Raw genomic sequence first — 18,226 nt, 5'->3', positions numbered from 1 at the left:
AGAGTAGGGGGGAAGACTGGGTGAATGTTGGGGGACATATTAATGGTTCTGCATTAAACCACTCTACTGGTTCATACCCCACCAACTGTATTTTCATCCTCCAGAATAACCCACATGCAAACTGTCTTCATCTGGAATTTTACCAAACAATAATGTTAATTTAAAAATCTTTCTCTTTTGAATTATATTTTAGTGTTTCTGGAGGCGAGCTCTTTGAGAGAATCATTGATGAGGACTTTGAGCTAACAGAGAGAGAGTGCATTAAATACATGAAACAGATCTCAGAAGGAGTACAGTATATTCATAAGCAGGGCATTGTTCATTTGGATTTGAAGCCCGAAAATATTATGTGTGTCAACAAGACTGGTACAAGAATCAAGCTGATTGACTTTGGGCTTGCACGAAGGCTAGGTAAAAACTCTTGGAACTGTTTTACTATGACCTATTTGATAGGTATTTGATTGTGTGTAGATGTCACAAGACCCAAGCATTGACCCAAGCATTCAGAACTTGTTATCTTCCCATATTCCGTATGGTTTGAGTCAGCCTTGGAGCCAAGTCTGCAGTGATGGGCACTTCGTATGTACACTTCCTTTCCCCAGGCACACAGTGATCATATCCCAGAGGTTCCAAAAAGTTGGAAGAGCCCATGTGAAAGCCTTAGTTCACACTGTGGACTATTTGCTATTGTTTTGCTAAGTATGGTTCATTAAATATGGAAATTGGAACCCCTTTTATACATTTCCCAGCCTACCCTCCTCTTACATCCCATAGGACAATAACTGAGAGAAGCCTGTCAGCCTTTGCTCTCTGATTTTAAAGCTTTATGTTTATGCTCTTTCGTTGTATTTTCACCAATTAAAAAAAGGAGGGGGGAAACCAGTGCAGCTAAGCTTCTATGCTTTGATGTCATTTAAATGAGTTAAGATCAGTGATCCTTTTGTGGTCAATTTCTACAGAGAATTAGTTGTCCTGTTTTGCCAGGACATGCCAAAGATATAGCAGGATATTTTTCCTGACCTTTTTTGGTAGGTTTAGAACTTGTATGTGGGGATTGTGATGCTTTCGCCTCATGTGGGGTGTCTTCTTCAAGCAATTCTTTTTTAAAAAGCATTTTCAGAAATGGATTTGTTCTGCACAGTGCACTGAAAGGGCCAGGGCCCTTTACCAATTCTGCCATATGCAGATGGTAATAAAATACATGGCTCTGTCTTGGTCACCAGCCAATTTACATCGCCAATCAAGTCCTGGGCAGAAAATGTGGGACACTGGCCCTCATAGTAAAACAGTTCAGCATAAATAAGTGTCGGTTTTTGTTTCACTGTCCACAGAATTCTGAAGCAGAATACCTCCTGCTTAAGGAATTCTCCTGGTTATTATTATTTTTTATTATTTGTTAAATTTGTATACTATCCTATACCTGCAAATCTCAGGGCAGTTCACAGATTAGTTATTTTGAGAAGCAAGATGATGGTCCAGATGAATATTTGGCCTAATCCAGTAATGTTCTTCTTAGCATTATTAGAAACTGGAATATTTTTTGGTATGACGGCCACATTTGAGGCTATCTTGTTCTGGCTTTACTCAAGAAAAACACATGAGGCCCTACATGCACCACTACCACATAGTCTTGTATTAGCAGCTATGTCCATTCACTTTCCACCTCAGTGGATTGGAAATTATTTGTATAGTAGGAATCGTGAGTTTTAACTCCACTGCCTCTTTAGAAAAACAGTTTATCCCATTCCCCACCTAAAAGTACTGATGAGCAAAATGGTGTTAGAGCCCAGTGTATTGAGTTTGGACATGGGCAATCAAGTTCATATCCCAACTTGGCCTTCTAGCTCACTGGGTTGCCTTGGACAAGTTGCAGTCTCTCCACCTAATTTCCCTCCAAACATTATTGGAAGGAGGGTAAACACTGCTTTGATCACAAACAGCTGCTTGGACTGATACAGGGCATGTTCAAGTCTGAAAGTATTTCTCATTTTGAAAGATAGGAGGTATAGTTTTTTCCATGCTATATATATATGTATAACATTTTTTCCCTATTTCACAGAAAGTGCAGGTTCTCTTAAAGTCCTCTTTGGGACACCAGAGTTTGTGGCTCCAGAAGTGATAAACTATGAGCCTATTGGGTATGCTACAGACATGTGGAGCATAGGAGTCATCTGCTACATCTTGTGAGTACTTGCTGCTGGGCCAAATCTTGACCATTTCTCAATCTCACTGATACTTATCTCCTATGTTTGTTACCTGCATTCCCATGCCTAAATGCTGCAACAGAGCCAGACATTTCCAGTAGGGTTATTTGATTCTAGAGTATTTTCCCCAACCCACCCTTGCTCTTTCTTCAGAGTCACCTATTGGTGTGTTAATACTCTAGCTACGTTATGGAAATGTTATATATTCTCTTAATTATGCTAATGGTTTTTCAACTTATTCTACAGATATATTCATTAACAAATTCCACAGTTGCTTCCTGGAATTCAGCTACCAGTAGCTGCAATTGACCACTGTGAGATTTTTGTAAAAATATTGTATAGTAATAATAAAAGAATAAAGTAATAAAAATCCCTAGCAATCCAATAGCCAAATTACTTTGTCCAGTGTCATTTAGACAAGTACTTTTCTTGATTCATCTTACCACTGCATTGTAAAAATATATCACAGTAATTTTTACAACAATATAAAAACATAAAACCAAAGGAGAAAGTCATAAAAGGTTAAAAACCAGTTAAAAGCAAAAATAAATTAAAAACAAACATCAAGAGACCATTGTGTCAGGCAGCGAAATGTCTTGGGCTTGCCATGCACACTCTTGCTTTCCTGCTTACCTACAGAGCCAATGTTAGGGCATTGAATCATGGAATTGTAGAATTGGAAGGGACCCCAAGAGTCATCTAATCCAACCCCCTGCAATGCAGGAATCCTGTCCACAGCTGTCCCTGGGTAGGCTTGAACTTGCCACCTTCTGGTTAACAGCCAGCTGCAGTGAAAAACATCTTTTTGGGGTTGCTGCAATCCTAATGCTAGAATAGCTTATTCAGATTTACCGTAGTATTTTTGAAAGGGAAACACAGCTTTGTTCTGGCCCTGGATGCTTCTAGAAACTTAACTATGCCTAAGGTTACGTTGCCAAGAAGATGCCTGATCTAAGTAGCTGGAAAAAATCTTTCCAGTAAACATCTCAGTGTTAGTTGTAATAGTAACTGTATAGCTTCAACCCCAAATAATTTCTCCGAAGCAGACACAGCTCATCTTTGTCACTCTGACTTCAGTACCGCAGAAAGGAAATTGTTTCCATAATTTGTCAAAATTTTGTTCCATTATTGCTTTACATGGCTATTATTTAAAGCTGAGATCAGAGCACTGGGGCATGAAGATCTGTGATAAAGATGGAAATGTTTTAGGGATAAACTTCATTAAAAGTTCCAGCAATCTCCCCTCATGCACTTCCTGTTCTTCCACTTCCCAATTAGAGAAGTATTTTTTCTTCTTTTCCTGGAAGTATTTTTAAACCAGTTTTGGATTTCATATTTCCTGAGACCCACATAACACACCACTGCATTTGAAACCACCTTAAATGTTGACAGTCAGGTTTGTATCATCACAAGACAGAATCAGCATTGATGTGCTTTGATAGTGGATGAACACTAATCCTCAGAATATGCATTGGCTTGCCACAGGAATGTCTCGTGATGGATTGGCTACCTTAATGCACTTAATGTACTCCATTCACCCTGGCACTCATCACGGTCCTCCATGTGCCAGAAGAAGTTTAGTCATGCTGGCCACATGACCCAGAAAGCTGTCTGTGGACAAATGCCGGCTCCCTGAAAAGTGAGATGAGCACCACACCGCATAGTCGCCTTTGACTGGACTTAACCGTCCAGGGCTTCTTTACCTTTACCTTACCTGTGTCAGTTTTGCTGGTGCTCAATCATAGGCCCATTGTGTTCCATTCTTTGCAGACTTCATATATAAAAAGCATGAAAAATCCACATGTAAGTTGTATGCATTTATTGTAAAATACACATTGCTCAATGCAGTTCAATGAATTTCCCCCTAAAATTCTGATATAACTGTACAATACATGTTTTTGTTGCAAACCTTTGGGGGCCAAAACCATAGTACTAAATATGAAGAAGCACATAATCCAACTGATAGTTTTAAGCAAATTTGGGAATGTTGAATTGGGTTGGTCTGGAGCAAATAAATTCCCCCTTCATCGCTAGTAACGACATACATTGCTTTTGTGTATGCTCTTAGTAAGTACTTTCTGTTGAGGGAAAACATCCACAACTAAAAAAAGAGACCATCATAGTTTTTTGGTTCCCTCTAGTGGGTGAAAAATAGAATTATTATTTTTGTTCAGCAGTTGACAGATTACAAACCCAACACTGACTAGCAGGAGACACATCACATTATGATGTTTTTCCTGCAGCTTGCCTGCAGGGAGATTTTGGAAGCATTGTGTTTACCTCTGTGTACATACAATTGTTGGATCTATAGATTTGCAGATAATAAATATGTGTGTTCCTCATAGGGTTTTAAACTCAAAACTTCGATAACTTTGAAATGCTCTTGTTCTTTTAAACCTCAGGGTCAGTGGACTTTCCCCTTTTATGGGAGACAATGACAATGAAACTTTAGCCAATGTTACCTCAGCCACCTGGGATTTTGATGACGAAGCTTTTGATGAGATCTCAGATGATGCCAAGGATTTTATCAGCAGCCTTCTAAAGAAAGATATGAAGTAAAGATACCTTATGTGCAATTCCTTTCATGTTGCTTTGTTGACATGATTGCCTCTCATGAACTTGTGGGCATAATTGCATAGAAGCCTCAATATTATAACAGTTCTGCTATCTGTATGTTCCTATGCTGAAGAACCATCATTGAATCAATGTTGACAAAATTTGTGGAAGAGCTACACTTGAGTGCTTGTCTAGTCTTTTCTCTTTATCCGTGCCAGAGTTGATATGCTAGTAATCCAATAGGCAAAATGTGTACTATATATGCTTTTGGGAGAGGTCCTGTATGCCATTTTCATGTTTAAACAAATTCAAGCCCCAAATTCTGCAAAAGTATATATGAATGGCTACTGTGAAACCACATTTTAAATTATAAAGTTACAGTGGCTTTAAATAATCTCCTATAAATAGTAAAAATCTATGTTGCCAATTTACTAGCATATAAAGTTTACAGAGATAATCAAGTTTTTCTGAAGGACTGTGTTATATGCAATATAATGAGCACTGCTGCTCTGTCAATAAAGAAGAACATGTAGGTTTGTGTAATTGAATACATCTATTCATGTTGCAAGGGGACGCGGGTGGCGCTGTGGGTAAAACTTGCTGATCATCAGGTCGGCGGTTCGAATCCCCGCGGCGGGGTGTGCTCCCGTTGCTCGGTCCCAGCGCCTGCCAACCTAGCAGTTCGAAAGCACCCCCAGGTTCAAGTAGATAAATAGGGACCGCTTACTAGCGGGAAGGTAAACGGTGTTTCTGTGTGGTGCGCTGGCTCGCCAGATGCAGCTTGTCACGCTGGCCACGTGACCCAGAAGTGTCTACGGACAGCGCTGGCCCCCGGCCTCTTAAGCGAGATGGGCGCGCAACCCCAGAGTCGGACACGACTGGCCCGTATGGGCAGGGGTACCTTTACCTTATTCATCTTGCTAATTCATCAGAATTTCTATTTCAATAAGCGTACTGTTTATGTGCATACTATTTTAAGGCAACCATTAGGTCATGTGTGAATGATACCTAAGTTATTCTTGATGGTTTTAGTGCAACTTACTCTTTACACAGATGGATGTGCCCACTCCGGTGAGAAAATGCTGATCCCAGTGTGTGATAGGAGTATCTTTCTTTCTTTCTTTTATTGATTTATTAATTGCCTTCTAAACAACCATCTCACAGCAATTTACACTAAAGGTGATTAAAAACAGTTGCAAACACAATAGACTATCAAATACATTTAAAGACCAAAACCATTCAAAGTAGACACTCATGGTAAATGCCAGTTTATCCAGTTGGGAAAGCCTGTGGAACAAACATTTTCAGCTGTTTCTGGAAAGTGCAGATAGTGAGCGCCTACCTCACCAGGTATGCTATTCCATAGAACGGGCATCCACACTAAAAGCCCCGCTCTGAGTGACTGCAGTGTGGGCTTCTGTGATCTTTGGAACTTTCAGGAGAAACTCTCCTGCAGAGTGCAGCTATCTGCTATGTGTATAAGGTCTCTCAAGTAACCTGGCTCTGAGCTGTATGGGGCCTTATATGCAGGTACCCAGTGGCAGATTGGCAGCCAGTGTGAAATTCGCAAGCAGAGTGCTATATGCTGTTGGTAGTTTCCCCCCACAAACAATCTAGCCTACAGGTAAAAAGGTAAAGGGACCCCTGACCATTAGGTCCAGTCATGGCCGACTCTGGGGTTGCGGCGCTCATCTCGCTTTATTGGCCGAGGGAGCTGGCGTACAGCTTCCGGGTCATGTGGCCATCATGACTAAGCTGCTTCTGGCGAACCAGAGCAGTGCACAGAAACGCCGTTTACCTTCCCGCCAGGGCGGTACCTATTTATCTACTTGCACTTTGATGTGCTTTCGAACTGCTAGGTTGGCAGGAGCAGGGACCGAGCAATGGGAGCTCACCCCGTCATGGGGATTCGAACCACCGACCTTCTGATCAGCAAGTCCTAGGCTCTGTGGTTTAACCCACAGCGCTACCCGCATCCCTAGCCTACAGGTATCCATAGGTTAAATGTGATTTTTATGCCAAATGTTTCTGCAATTGGTACTTCTGGATAAGTGTGCCTTCATCCTCTTGACAGTATGTGTCAGTCTCAACAGAGAAGGGTGTTGAAAGGCTGATACACCTGGTAGTATGCAGTGTCCTTGAACAATTAGTTCCAGTTTGTTCTAAAAGTATAGAGTCACACAGTTGAGCAAGAATAATTCCTTCATCAAAGGGATTTAACTCCTTGGTCAAGGACTGATCTGGCTAGGGTAGGAAAGAGTGAGCAATCAAATCAGGCACTCACATGAGTCACAAACAACCCAAGCTAATTTAAGGCATGGTGTTTTTTCATCATAGGTATGCCTAGCAGAGGCACTATCTCGCCCTCAGGATTGTGGGTGCCTGCCACTGTAATGCGGGCTCCTCCAAAAACGGACGTGACGTTGCACATGGTGCGTTTGATGTTACATCCATCACATGCAGGCATGCGCAAGTGATGTCACACATTCGCATTGTGGTGGCGGCCACTCCTCTTTGTCATCCTCCTCTCCGCAGCCAGCGAGACACCCTTTTCTGCGGGGAGAGGCTTGGACTCAGAGGCAACTACTTATAGGAGATAATCGAATGATCCACGCTGTTCATGGAAAAAATATAGAGAGCTCAATTGTATGTTAATACAATAGCAAGTTCATTGCAACCCTGACTTTGTTTTCTCTAAACTCACAGGGACCGGTTAGATTGCTCCCAATGCCTTCAGCATCCTTGGCTGCAAAAGGACACCAAAACCATGGAAGCCAAAAAACTATCGAAAGATAGAATGAAAAAGTACATGGCTAGAAGAAAATGGCAGGTAATATAGTGGAGAGAAAAGTGGGCTGCAGGTCCCCCATACCTTCCATTTCTAAAGTTCGTGATGTGGGGAACGATGTGGGAATAAAGGGCCTTTTGTTATGAAGAACATACATATTTTGCAGGAAACATGTTGGAAGATAGGAGAGGTAGGTTTTCAGTTCCCCTTTTCCTAGCCCATGTCCTGCAAAGCACATAATCACTGAGTTCAAATGCATATCCTGTGCAGAGCTTGTGGGAAACGTCTCCTGAGATAATAATGGGAAAATTCTCTCTGAGTCCTCATTTTGGGGCAATTGAAGAAGACTGAAAACTGCTCAATGCTTTTATTGGAAATAGCAGCAAAGAAGACAGGGAAGGTGGGGATCGATGTTCATGCCCTTCAGAAATGTGGGTGAAAAGTTTTTCTGTGAGGTTTTTCTGTTGACTCCATACCTGTTCATTTCTATTTCTCCTTCTGTTCTCGTTCCTTAAATGGAAACTTTAAATATTCCAGCTGCTTCAGTAATGTTCTGGCTTCCTGACACTGCAAGCTGCCCAGTATTGGCTGTGGAAATCTTTGCTAGGTATCTGTGTCTCCTGATATTCATCAAATGGCCTTTCACAATTGTGTGGTTTCTTCACTACGTAGTTTATAAACATTTGGGGATCAGTAATCACAAGAAAGGATTCGCTAAGCATTTCTGGGTTAAATTTCAGAAAACAGGGAATGCGGTTCGTGCAATAGGAAGACTATCATCTATGGCAATGATATCTGGCCTGAGTGGGAGGAAGTCATCTTCAAGCTCACCAACAAGTCCTGTTAATGCAGAAAAGACAGACGCTGAAGGTATGAAAATGTTGATATGATCTGAACACATACTTATGTGTCCTATATGACTTCCAAGATTTGAGCAGATATTTTAAATCCATAGTAAACAGTATGTACAGTCCTTGGGCCAATATTGCATGTGATATTGTTTGATGTTTTCCTTATCATTTAAGTAGAACTTGTAATTAGTAACCGGAATATATTACAAGACTAATTATGAATGCGTGTAAGAACGAAGTTTATGTAAGTTTGAAATCTTTAAATTAGTGCTTGTGTCAAGACTGTGTGGGGGACATTGAGAAAATAATAAAGATCTGTGTGAAACAAAATGAGCAACAGCAATTAGTACATGAAGGACTTACTTTAATCCTAACCAGTAAACAAGTGTTGATGAAGCCAGGTGAACTGCTTTGTTAGGTGAGGGGAGGGAATAAGCATTACTACTTCAAAGCATCAAAAGAGCATTAGAAGGCAAATGATTAAAGGAGGCTTAGTTTTTATGAACAGAATAATTAGGACAGGTGCCTTGGACTCAAGAGCTGCACTGCTATGGGAAACAAGCCCCTCTTGAGATGACCAGGCTGTAAGATCTGGACTCCATCTAAACTCAGGTGTAAATATGAGAATAAATCATATTTCTTAAAGCTACGACAGTCTCTGGTGCATCTTGATTCTCAAAGGAACACAAACCCTGGGTGAGTGCCTGGAACCTCCTAGAATCTTGCTACCACTCGGCAGAGAGTTGGGGTGGAGCCCAACTTTTGTTACCATATACAGTACTGTACGCTCAGCACAATTTGCCATGCAGATCCTCCTGAATAATGAAAAATCACTAGGACATATTTCTGGAGGTATGCTTTATTGGTATTTAAGATCTCAGTGTAACCTGGGAAGATCATCAGTAGACTGCTACAGCCATGACAAGATGCTGTACAGATGGGACGCATATACGTATCAGACACACTGGCTTTATTGTCTTTTCGGTGCCTATTGAAGACCTTCCTTTTTCAACGAGCTTTTTATTTGGAATTTTTTATCCCTGTCTGTATCTGGATTGGGAATTTATATATGAAATTGTTTGTTTTTGTTTTTATTGATGCTTCAAGTAGTTTTATTGGAAGCAATTCATAAACGAACATATAGATGGATATTGACCCCTTTAAAAATAACTCTCATATGCTTCCTTTATGTAAAAAAGAAAAGTAATGTGGCATATAAACAACAATAAACAATCTTAAACAGCAGTCTTATTATTAATATCAGTGTTCTGAAAACACTTATTGAAATAGTTTCAACAACTTACAATGTGATGTGATGTACATGTTTTAAATTGCAATTACCTTAAGCCATAGCCAGCATAGCCAATGATCAAGGATGATTAGAGTTGTAGTTCAAAACATATGAAGATCATCAGGTTGGAGAAGGATGAGTGTGTAGTGAGCCATTCTGTGACTGCCCTTGAAAGGCCATAAGCTATGATATCCCCCATATGACATCGTGATATCACTACACAGTTAACAGAATAGTTGCTATGATGAATCATCATTAATGCTAATAAAATATTTTTGTTTGCGCAAGCACGGAGTAATATTTACTGGGAAGTGTCCCAAGGAGCTCACACTTTTTTCCATGTAAATTTGTTTATGATTGAACTGTGAGAATGCTGCTCAAATGGAATTATGTCCTTATGCTACTGAAAAATAGCTCCACCATTAAAGACTATCATGATGTGCACACAAAGCAGACTTCCATGAACTTCTGCACTGTTGCTGAAAGTAAAGGAAGACTTTGATGGTGATGATTAGGCCACTAAAACAAAGACCCTTCGCCAGAGAAACTTCTATATAAGTTTAATGGATATTTGTTTACTTTAGATGAAGCTGCTAGTGCTCTCCTGGAAGCAGTTGATGAAGAAAGGTCCCATGTGAAGCCATATTTCTCTAAAACAATTCAAGATATAGAAGTTGTGGAAGGCAGTGCTGCTAGGTTTGACTGCAAAATTGAAGGTACTCATCATAAATTTGGATGACTATTTTCTGCTATCAACATACCATCTTTCTCTGTGTTGCTTCATCAGTGTTTTTCACACTAGTATTTTATCTACCCATAAGCCACTTTATTTTACTCTTCAGGTACATATTGATGCTCCACTAAATGGAATCACGCATTAATAAACAGTTATGCCCAGCTAACCAGAGACAGAGGACACAGACTGTGTATTTGAGAGAGTTTCAATTCGAATTATTATTATTATTATTATTATTATTATTATTATTATTAATCATCGTTATCGTTATCATTATTTCTATCCTGCCCATCTGGCTGGGTTTCCCCAGCCACTCTGAGCAGCTTACAGCATATATAAAAACATAATAAAACATCAAACATTAAAAAACAGAATATCTTATACAGACTATAACCAATAAATCAATAGAAACATAAACATTAAAAAAATCTGTTTACATTTATACCCAAATTAAAATAAGTGCCAACCCCAACTAAATATTTAACCAACCCCAACCCAACAAAAACAAAACAGTGGAACCAAAATTAAAAACGTTCTAAACCATTTTTGCCAGTTGTTCTAGCAATATCCTTCTGGCCTCCCAGGAGTCTCTTTTAGCTGTTCATGGTGAGTCTGGGCCCTGCCCCCTAGGCCAGGTCCTTGCAGAAGGGAGTGGTCTTTCTTCTAGCACTCTCAGCAGCCGCAATGAAAAGCTGCTCTGGAAAAGAAGGCAAGCTCCTTCACAGAATGTGCTGTGATTGGTCATGCTCAGGTTGTTGAGTGTCTAAAAATGGCTTCAAAGTGCAGAGACATAATACATAATCCTATGTTGCTCCATGCTGATTGTTTTAAGAGATTGTCATGTGAAGTGAGTCTCAATCTTTACACTCGATCTTTACACATTAAGCTAGACGTGTATGTTGCAAATTCACTGTTATTTCCAAGTGATTTGCAATATGTGAGTATAAACATAGACATGGACTAGGCAAAGAGAACTAGCTGCCACTTTGGCACATCTTATTGTAATATATATATGTGTGTGTGTTGTGCTGCAGTTTGAGTGATTGCCAGTAGGCGCAAGCTGCAGGATGCCAACAGCAGGTTGGAGCGAATGGACAGGCAGGTAGCCCAGGCAGGCATTTCCAATTTACCCCTGCCATAATTGTTGCTGTCACTGCCACAAACTGCTTACCCTCTTGCTTGCTCACATGTGTACAAAACAGCGCAAGGGAAGCCTACGGTCTGAGCAGGTAGCCTGGCTGAGAAAGTGCAGAGAGCAAGCAGACAGCCAGGTAGGTGAACAGCCGAGGCAGGATGGGCCGTTGAGCAACATGAGTAGAAGCAGCAGTTCCTAGTGTCAACCAAAATTATGTTAACAGATGCACGTGTGCACACATATCCCTTCCCAATATTACAGTGTATCAGCCCCTTAACATGAACCAGCCTTTTAAGGATAAGCATGCAAAAATAGTTTTAAGTTGCTTGACTTGTTGCACCTGCTGTTCTTACAGGTTACCCTGATCCAGAGGTGATTTGGTACAAAGATGACCAATCTATCAAGGAGTCCAGGCACTTCCAGATAGACTATGATGAGGATGGCAATTGCTCTTTGACTATTTCTGAAGTCTGTGGGGACGATGATGCCAAATATACCTGCAAGGCAGTTAACAGTCTTGGAGAAATAACTTGTACTGCAGAACTCATTGTGGAAACAATGGGGAAAGAAGGGGAAGAAGAAGAGGAGGAGGAAGAAGAAGAATGAAATCAGGATGGGGTAGAGATACGGAAAATTACCCAGTAAAAGACTGTTTTTAAGGCTTACACAGTGTAACATTAGGTCATTTTTTCCTGTTTTTTCAGCACAGTCAGCTGATAACCTGTTTTATTTATGGGCATTAACTTGAATTCGCAAGCTTCAGTTTAGTTTAAGTTAAGGCATCAGTTGCATTGCCCAAACAATCAATGTGAACAACACCATATGAAATGCTAATCCGCAATTTTAACCAGAGTCCACAATTTATTTGTTGAACATGCTGATCAGGAGAGGGGGACTGAACAATTGCGCTAATTCTTCCATCAACCAATACAACAGCTATGGAGAACTTGGAATACTTCAGAGCCAATCCTCCCAATCATGTCTGCATGTAAGTCTCCTAGCATCAGTGGATCTTATATGAATGTATTTTGAGAACACTGAGCACAATCTAGCAGAAGGCTTACCTGCAAAGGGCCACTAAAAGAACGAGAGCTGCATAGAATAACTTGTCACAACACATATACACAACACAGTTATTTGCCATCATCCCGTAGAATGTTTGCAGCATATTTATAAGTGAAGACTCCACCACAGCAGCATTTCAGTTTCTGTATCTTCTTTAGTTCTTCCTCTGAACATTATCATTCATAACTGTAATTCAGAATAACTAAATTTATGCAAAATAATTATCATTGGAAGAGAATGAATTAAGCTTAAATCTAAGCATTTCAGCTTAAATGTAGTGTAGTTTTCCTACTCTGAACAGTAAATGCACATTTTCCCATTAATTTGTTGTTGCCAGTTGAGCAGTAGATCTTCTCCTCAGTTACTCTTTCTCCAGACGTGCCAGTTGTTACCATGACATTAGTAAGAGCAAGAAAAAGCTGGTTTATGGCGATTTCCAACCATAACAGCTGGTACACTCAAGATTTGGTACTCAACCACAAACTATCCAAAATGTTGTGTAAGCATTGGTGTGACAGCTTCTCTTGACTGCCTTACCTGTAGGTTATATAGTAACTGACTGGCTTTCTCCCCACAGCTGCCAAACAGAAATGGTAACCAAAAGCAGTCCTAGGTTACCTTACCTGATGGCAGATTACTGCGTGGGCAACCAAGATAAATACAGAACTTTGCTTATTGAACTGAAAAGGCATATGTGTTGCTGCAAAGCAATATGTTGTGTAAAGTCAATGATCGTGTGCCTGTGTGGTGCAACTCTGGTTTGAAACCAACTTCCAAAGCCATGTTTTAGCAGTATCTGTGAGGCTAATGACTTAAAATTGAAAATCAGCACAATCAATAATAAAATGTGATTCTTTCTCAAACTGATTAACACATTTAGATTTACTGACATTGCTTTTCTTTCACAGTTAGTTGCAGTCCAGAGGCCATGAAAAGTTACATTTAATCAATATGTCCACTGTAAGCACATCATTCCAGTTGTGTGGCTTTTCCCTCCCTCACTTTATTTGTAAGATGCAAACATTTTAAGTGTAACAGTGACTTCTTTTTTTCTTAAAAAAAGTATACAATGAAGATTACTTTAGCTTACTAAGGCAGAGGGGGGAAATTAAGTGTACTTTAATACAGATGTATACGGTATCATCTTTTGGTTGTTTGATATTGCCTAATGTTATGTGTTCTATATTATTTGCTCATCTGCCTGTTGGAATGCAACATTCTATATATGAGGCTCACTCACTATTGTTGTGGGTTTTTATAACTGCTTTTGCTGTTTCTTGCTAGGAGGAGGTTACCATCGTGTCTTCTTTTTGAATGGATAAAGAACTTTTGTTATAGTAAACACAATAATTGCCAGTTTGCCACACATTCTTATAAGGTTTTTAGTATTATTTAGTGCATACAGAGCGTTTTGTCACATTTTCAATGTGTTAAGAAAACAATGGGGTGTATTTTTTGTATACCATAATTAAAAATATGCCAATGATTTCTTAAACCAAAAGAGTTGCAAGATATGAGAACACTACAGCTGTAGTTACTCACAATTTCTCAATAAAGAAATACCACAAAGCATGCTACCATTTGCTCATTTGTTTAATCTTATACCCAGAACTTTTATTGCAACATGGTTCTCAACCTTCTATGATCGTTGCTCTTGATTACACGTCACCTAATTTTCATAAATCCTACTTACTAATAATATTTCCCATTTGTCAAGCAAGTGTAGTAAGTTATTTTCTGACTCTACCCTCTTCTGTCCAAACACGTCTCCTTCATCAGTTGGTGAGGTAGTTCATATCAAACTCCATAAGGGGCACTAAAAATATCTATTTATGCTAGAAAAAAATTCCCATAGAAGCAACTTTTATAGTCACAATAATTTTAATGAACAGAAGTCCTGGATGCTTTAGTTGACATTCCTAATTGCAGGGGGTTGGACTAGATGACTCTCAGAGTACCTTCTAACTCAACAATTCCATGCTTCTACAGTGGTACCTCGGGTTAAGTACTTAATTCGTTCTGGAAGTCCGTACTTAACCTGAAACTGTTCTTAACCTAAAGCACCACTTTAGCTAATGGGGCCTCCTGCTGCTGCTGCGCCGCTGGAGCACAATTTCTGTTCTCATCCTGAAGCAAAGTTCTTAACCTGAAGCAATATTTCTGGGTTAGCGGAGTCTGTAACCTGAAGCGTATGTAACCTGAAGCGTATGTAACCCGAGGTCCCACTGTATAAGGTTGCACATGATGCTATTTCCCCATGGGATTGCTTCACACATTACAAAATTTATTTTTGTATTGGAAATTGGGGTGGAAATTGTAGGAAGGTTTAGATATTATATTTATGTATCAGTATTATATTTGTATATCAACATTTTTCACTTGCAGTAAATATACTGCAATTAAGGCTGCTAACCAAATAAACAATATTTATGTTTTAGTTAAATAGCAACACACAAAAAATCTGTATATTACTCAAAGGCCAAAACTTTAACACAAAAGGCTGATTGAGATACTAAAACGAATGTGAAACAGCATGCAATTTACCGGTAATTAATGTTAACTATTCTGTCCTGAGATCACTGCAGATGGTGACAGCAGCCACGAAATTAAAAGACGCCTCCTTCTTGGGAGAAGGGCAATGACAGGCCTAGACAGCATCTTGAGAAGTAGAGACGTCACCTTGCCAACAAAGGTCCGTATAGTTAAAGCCATGGTTTTCCCAGTAGTGATGTATGGAAGTGAGAGCTGGACCATAAAGAAGGCTGATCGCCGAAGAATTGATGCTTTTGAATTATGGTGCTGGAGAAGACTCTTGAGAGTCCCATGGACTGCAAGAAGATCAAACGCATCCATTCTGAAGGAAATCAGCCCTGAGTGCTCACTGGAAGGACAGATCATGAAGTTGAGGCTCCAGTACTTTGGCCACCTCATGAGAAGAGAAGACTCCCTGGAGAAGACACTGATGCTGGGAAAGATGGAGGGCACAAGGAGAAGGGGGCGACAGAGGACGAGATGGTTGGATAGTGTTTTCGAGGTTACCAGCATGAGTCTGACCAAACTGTGGGAAGTAGTGGAGGACAGAGGTGGCTGGCGTGCTCTGGTCCATGGGGTCACGAAGAGTCGGACACGACTAAACGACTAAACAACAACAACATTCTGTCCTGAGACCTCTCTCAATCTGGATAGTATTCAACAAAACTCCATAAACCTCTCATACATAGATTTATTGAAGAGAATCAAGGCACAAGTAGAAATATTACTCACATTCCAATAGGCTGTTCTTTATTGAGTTCATGGAGTTATAGAAGAAGGAAGGAGTTCTAAGAGGAAGGGAGATTTCTTCCCTCTGGGCAGAGCCAATGGAAGGGAGGTATTTTTCTGCTCTGGGAGGCAGAGACAATAGAAACTAGAGTATTGCTGTGCCTACATTTCCCAAACACTTTTGAGGTCTAAAAAAAGGGGGGAAGGCACTACCTTTTCTTAAAGGGGCAGTGTTGTTATTCTTTCTACCTAATACTAATACAAGATTAATAACTGACCCTTGTGGGGGCGGATCCAGCGGCGGAGGAAGCCGCTTGGGCACCTGGGGCAGCGCACCTGGGGCGGGGTGCACCACGGGGCCTCCGGAGTCTGCCTGCCTCCTTCCACTCAGCCGCCCTACAGCTGAGGGGGAGGCAGCGGGCAGAACGTTTGGGCAGCGCGGAGCCTGCGCACGCACAAGCCAGCGCGTCTCTCCCAGGAGAGATGTGTGGCTCAGGCACGCTGCAGGTGCCGCAGTGAGTGCCGCCCAGCGTTTTGTTACCCCCCTCAGTGGTGACACCTAGGGTGGCCCGCACCTACCACACACCCCTTCCACCGCCCCTGGGCAGAACACTACTACTAATAGTAAGGAAAAGGACATATTTAGTATTTTATTTCCTATTTACTGTAATACCCAGAACCAAACATGGTTTTAAAAAGAAAGCAGAGCTACTCAGAGTAGGCCCATTGAAGTAATTGACATTAACAGCATTGGTTTAGTCTTCTCTGAGTAAAGGTAAAGGTAAATGGACCCCGGACAGTTTAGTTGAATACAATCCTGTGCCCTTAATTTGTAACCCATTATAACTAGAGTGAGGAAACAACTAAAGCTTTTAATTAATCGATTTACCAGTTAAAACGTGTAGATTCTAACTATTATTGATTTTATTTTTACAATTTTACAAAAACAAAAAGGCAACATTCAACTAGAGCATAGAGGATTGGGGTGACAATGCTGTTTAATATGCTGTTGTATTTAGAGAGTACACATAGTGAATACTCCATGCAAGTCCATAATTGTAAGAGCCCCTTATGTGTTGTTTGGTAGCTGCACCACTGTTAAGGTAAAGGTACCCCTGCCCGTACGGGCCAGTCGTGTCCGACTCTGGGGTTGCGCACCCATCTCACTTAAGAGGCCGGGGGCCAGTGCTGTCTGAAGACACTTCCGGGTCACGTGGCCAGCGTGACAAAGCTGCTCTGGCGAGCCAGCACCAGCGCAGCACACAGAAACGCCGTTTACCTTCCCGCTATACAGTGGTACCTATTTATCTACTTGCACTTAAGGGTGCTTTCAAACTGCTAGGTGGGCAGGAGCTGGGACCGAACGACGGGAGCTCACCCCGCCGCGGGGATTCGAACCGCTGACCATACGATCAGCAAGTCCTAGGCGCTGAGGTTTTACCCACAGCGCCACCCGCGTCCCACTGTTAGACCCATGTAAATGGATAAAGTATGAAAGGTAAGAAGGTAAAGGACCCCTGAACGGTTATATGTCAAGTCAAATTTGACTATGGGGTGCGTGTGGCGCTCATCTCTGCTTTCAGGCCGAGCATTTGTCCACAGACAGCTTTCCCAGGTCATGTGGCCAGCATGACTAAACCGCTTCTGGTGCAACAGAACACCATTCGGTAAGCCCAAGAGGCTCAGGCCACAGCGCCACCCAAGTCCCCTTATGAAATGTGATGCTGTAGTTCAGAAGGCTTTAACCTCTTCAGACCCAGCACATACATGCAGACTCAATGTTTATTTGATTGGCATCCGTCTGTCTCAGGGAGCCAAGGTTACAGGGCGACTATGCTGCACCTCAGGTTGGGCTGCAATCCAATTGCCTCAAAGCTGGCTGGGTGTCCCTGGTGTGGTGGTAGGCATTATTTCTCAGCTAAGCAACCTTCACAGGGTGGTTGCGAATCTAAAACTGGATGGTCACCATCTAGACCTCTTAAACGTCCTTAGGAGTAGTATGGCACATGAATCCTGATAAATAGGTGCTTCTAGGCTTAACTCTGTGAACAGCGTTGGCGATTTCGACAACTGGCCCAACAGCAAACGCAAGTGGTACGCAAGTGGAATACCAACCTGACCAGGACACGCCTTTGCATTACAATTACCTGGTAGTGGCAGGTATACATTTATGCCACGGTAGGTTTATGCTGCGCTTACTAGTTTCGTAAACGCCCCCAGCCCGGCTCTCTGCCACAGGGACAAAACGAAAACATCCCGTGCCAGGCGCTGGCGGCTCTGGACTCTGACCATGGCGTCGCTTCGCCCTGCCAGGTGGAAGGCGGGGCAGCGGCCCCACA

The 18,226-nt window shown here is 41.4% G+C and overlaps 1 protein-coding gene and 1 long non-coding RNA gene across 10 annotated transcripts in view; one reads left to right on the top strand and one right to left on the bottom strand.

Moving 5' to 3' along the window:
* Nucleotides 1-14,198, top strand: part of MYLK (myosin light chain kinase) — a 190,430-nt gene extending 176,232 nt beyond the window's left edge. For all 9 annotated transcript variants that reach the window (XM_077934968.1, XM_077934977.1, XM_077934971.1 and 6 more), the window contains 7 exons: nucleotides 194-411; nucleotides 2,060-2,183; nucleotides 4,607-4,759; nucleotides 7,467-7,590; nucleotides 8,289-8,418; nucleotides 10,275-10,406; nucleotides 11,917-14,198. In XM_077934968.1, the coding sequence (XP_077791094.1) occupies nucleotides 194-411; nucleotides 2,060-2,183; nucleotides 4,607-4,759; nucleotides 7,467-7,590; nucleotides 8,289-8,418; nucleotides 10,275-10,406; nucleotides 11,917-12,167 (1,132 nt within the window). In that variant the 3' untranslated portion in view covers nucleotides 12,168-14,198. The remainder of the gene's footprint in view (nucleotides 1-193; nucleotides 412-2,059; nucleotides 2,184-4,606; nucleotides 4,760-7,466; nucleotides 7,591-8,288; nucleotides 8,419-10,274; nucleotides 10,407-11,916) is intronic.
* Nucleotides 13,995-18,160, bottom strand: LOC144328992 (uncharacterized). Its single transcript, XR_013394389.1, has 2 exons — nucleotides 18,035-18,160; nucleotides 13,995-15,591 (listed from the first exon to the last, which is right to left on the bottom strand). It is a non-coding gene; the product is annotated as an uncharacterized LOC144328992 (long non-coding RNA).
* Between the last annotated feature and the right edge of the window lie 66 nt (nucleotides 18,161-18,226).

This window comes from Podarcis muralis, chromosome 1 (genome assembly GCF_964188315.1).
Source record: "Podarcis muralis chromosome 1, rPodMur119.hap1.1, whole genome shotgun sequence".
Taxonomy (NCBI): Eukaryota; Metazoa; Chordata; class Lepidosauria; order Squamata; family Lacertidae; genus Podarcis; species Podarcis muralis.
The sequence above is the reverse complement of the archived record's forward strand: the minus strand, read 5'-3'. Positions and strand labels throughout refer to the sequence as shown.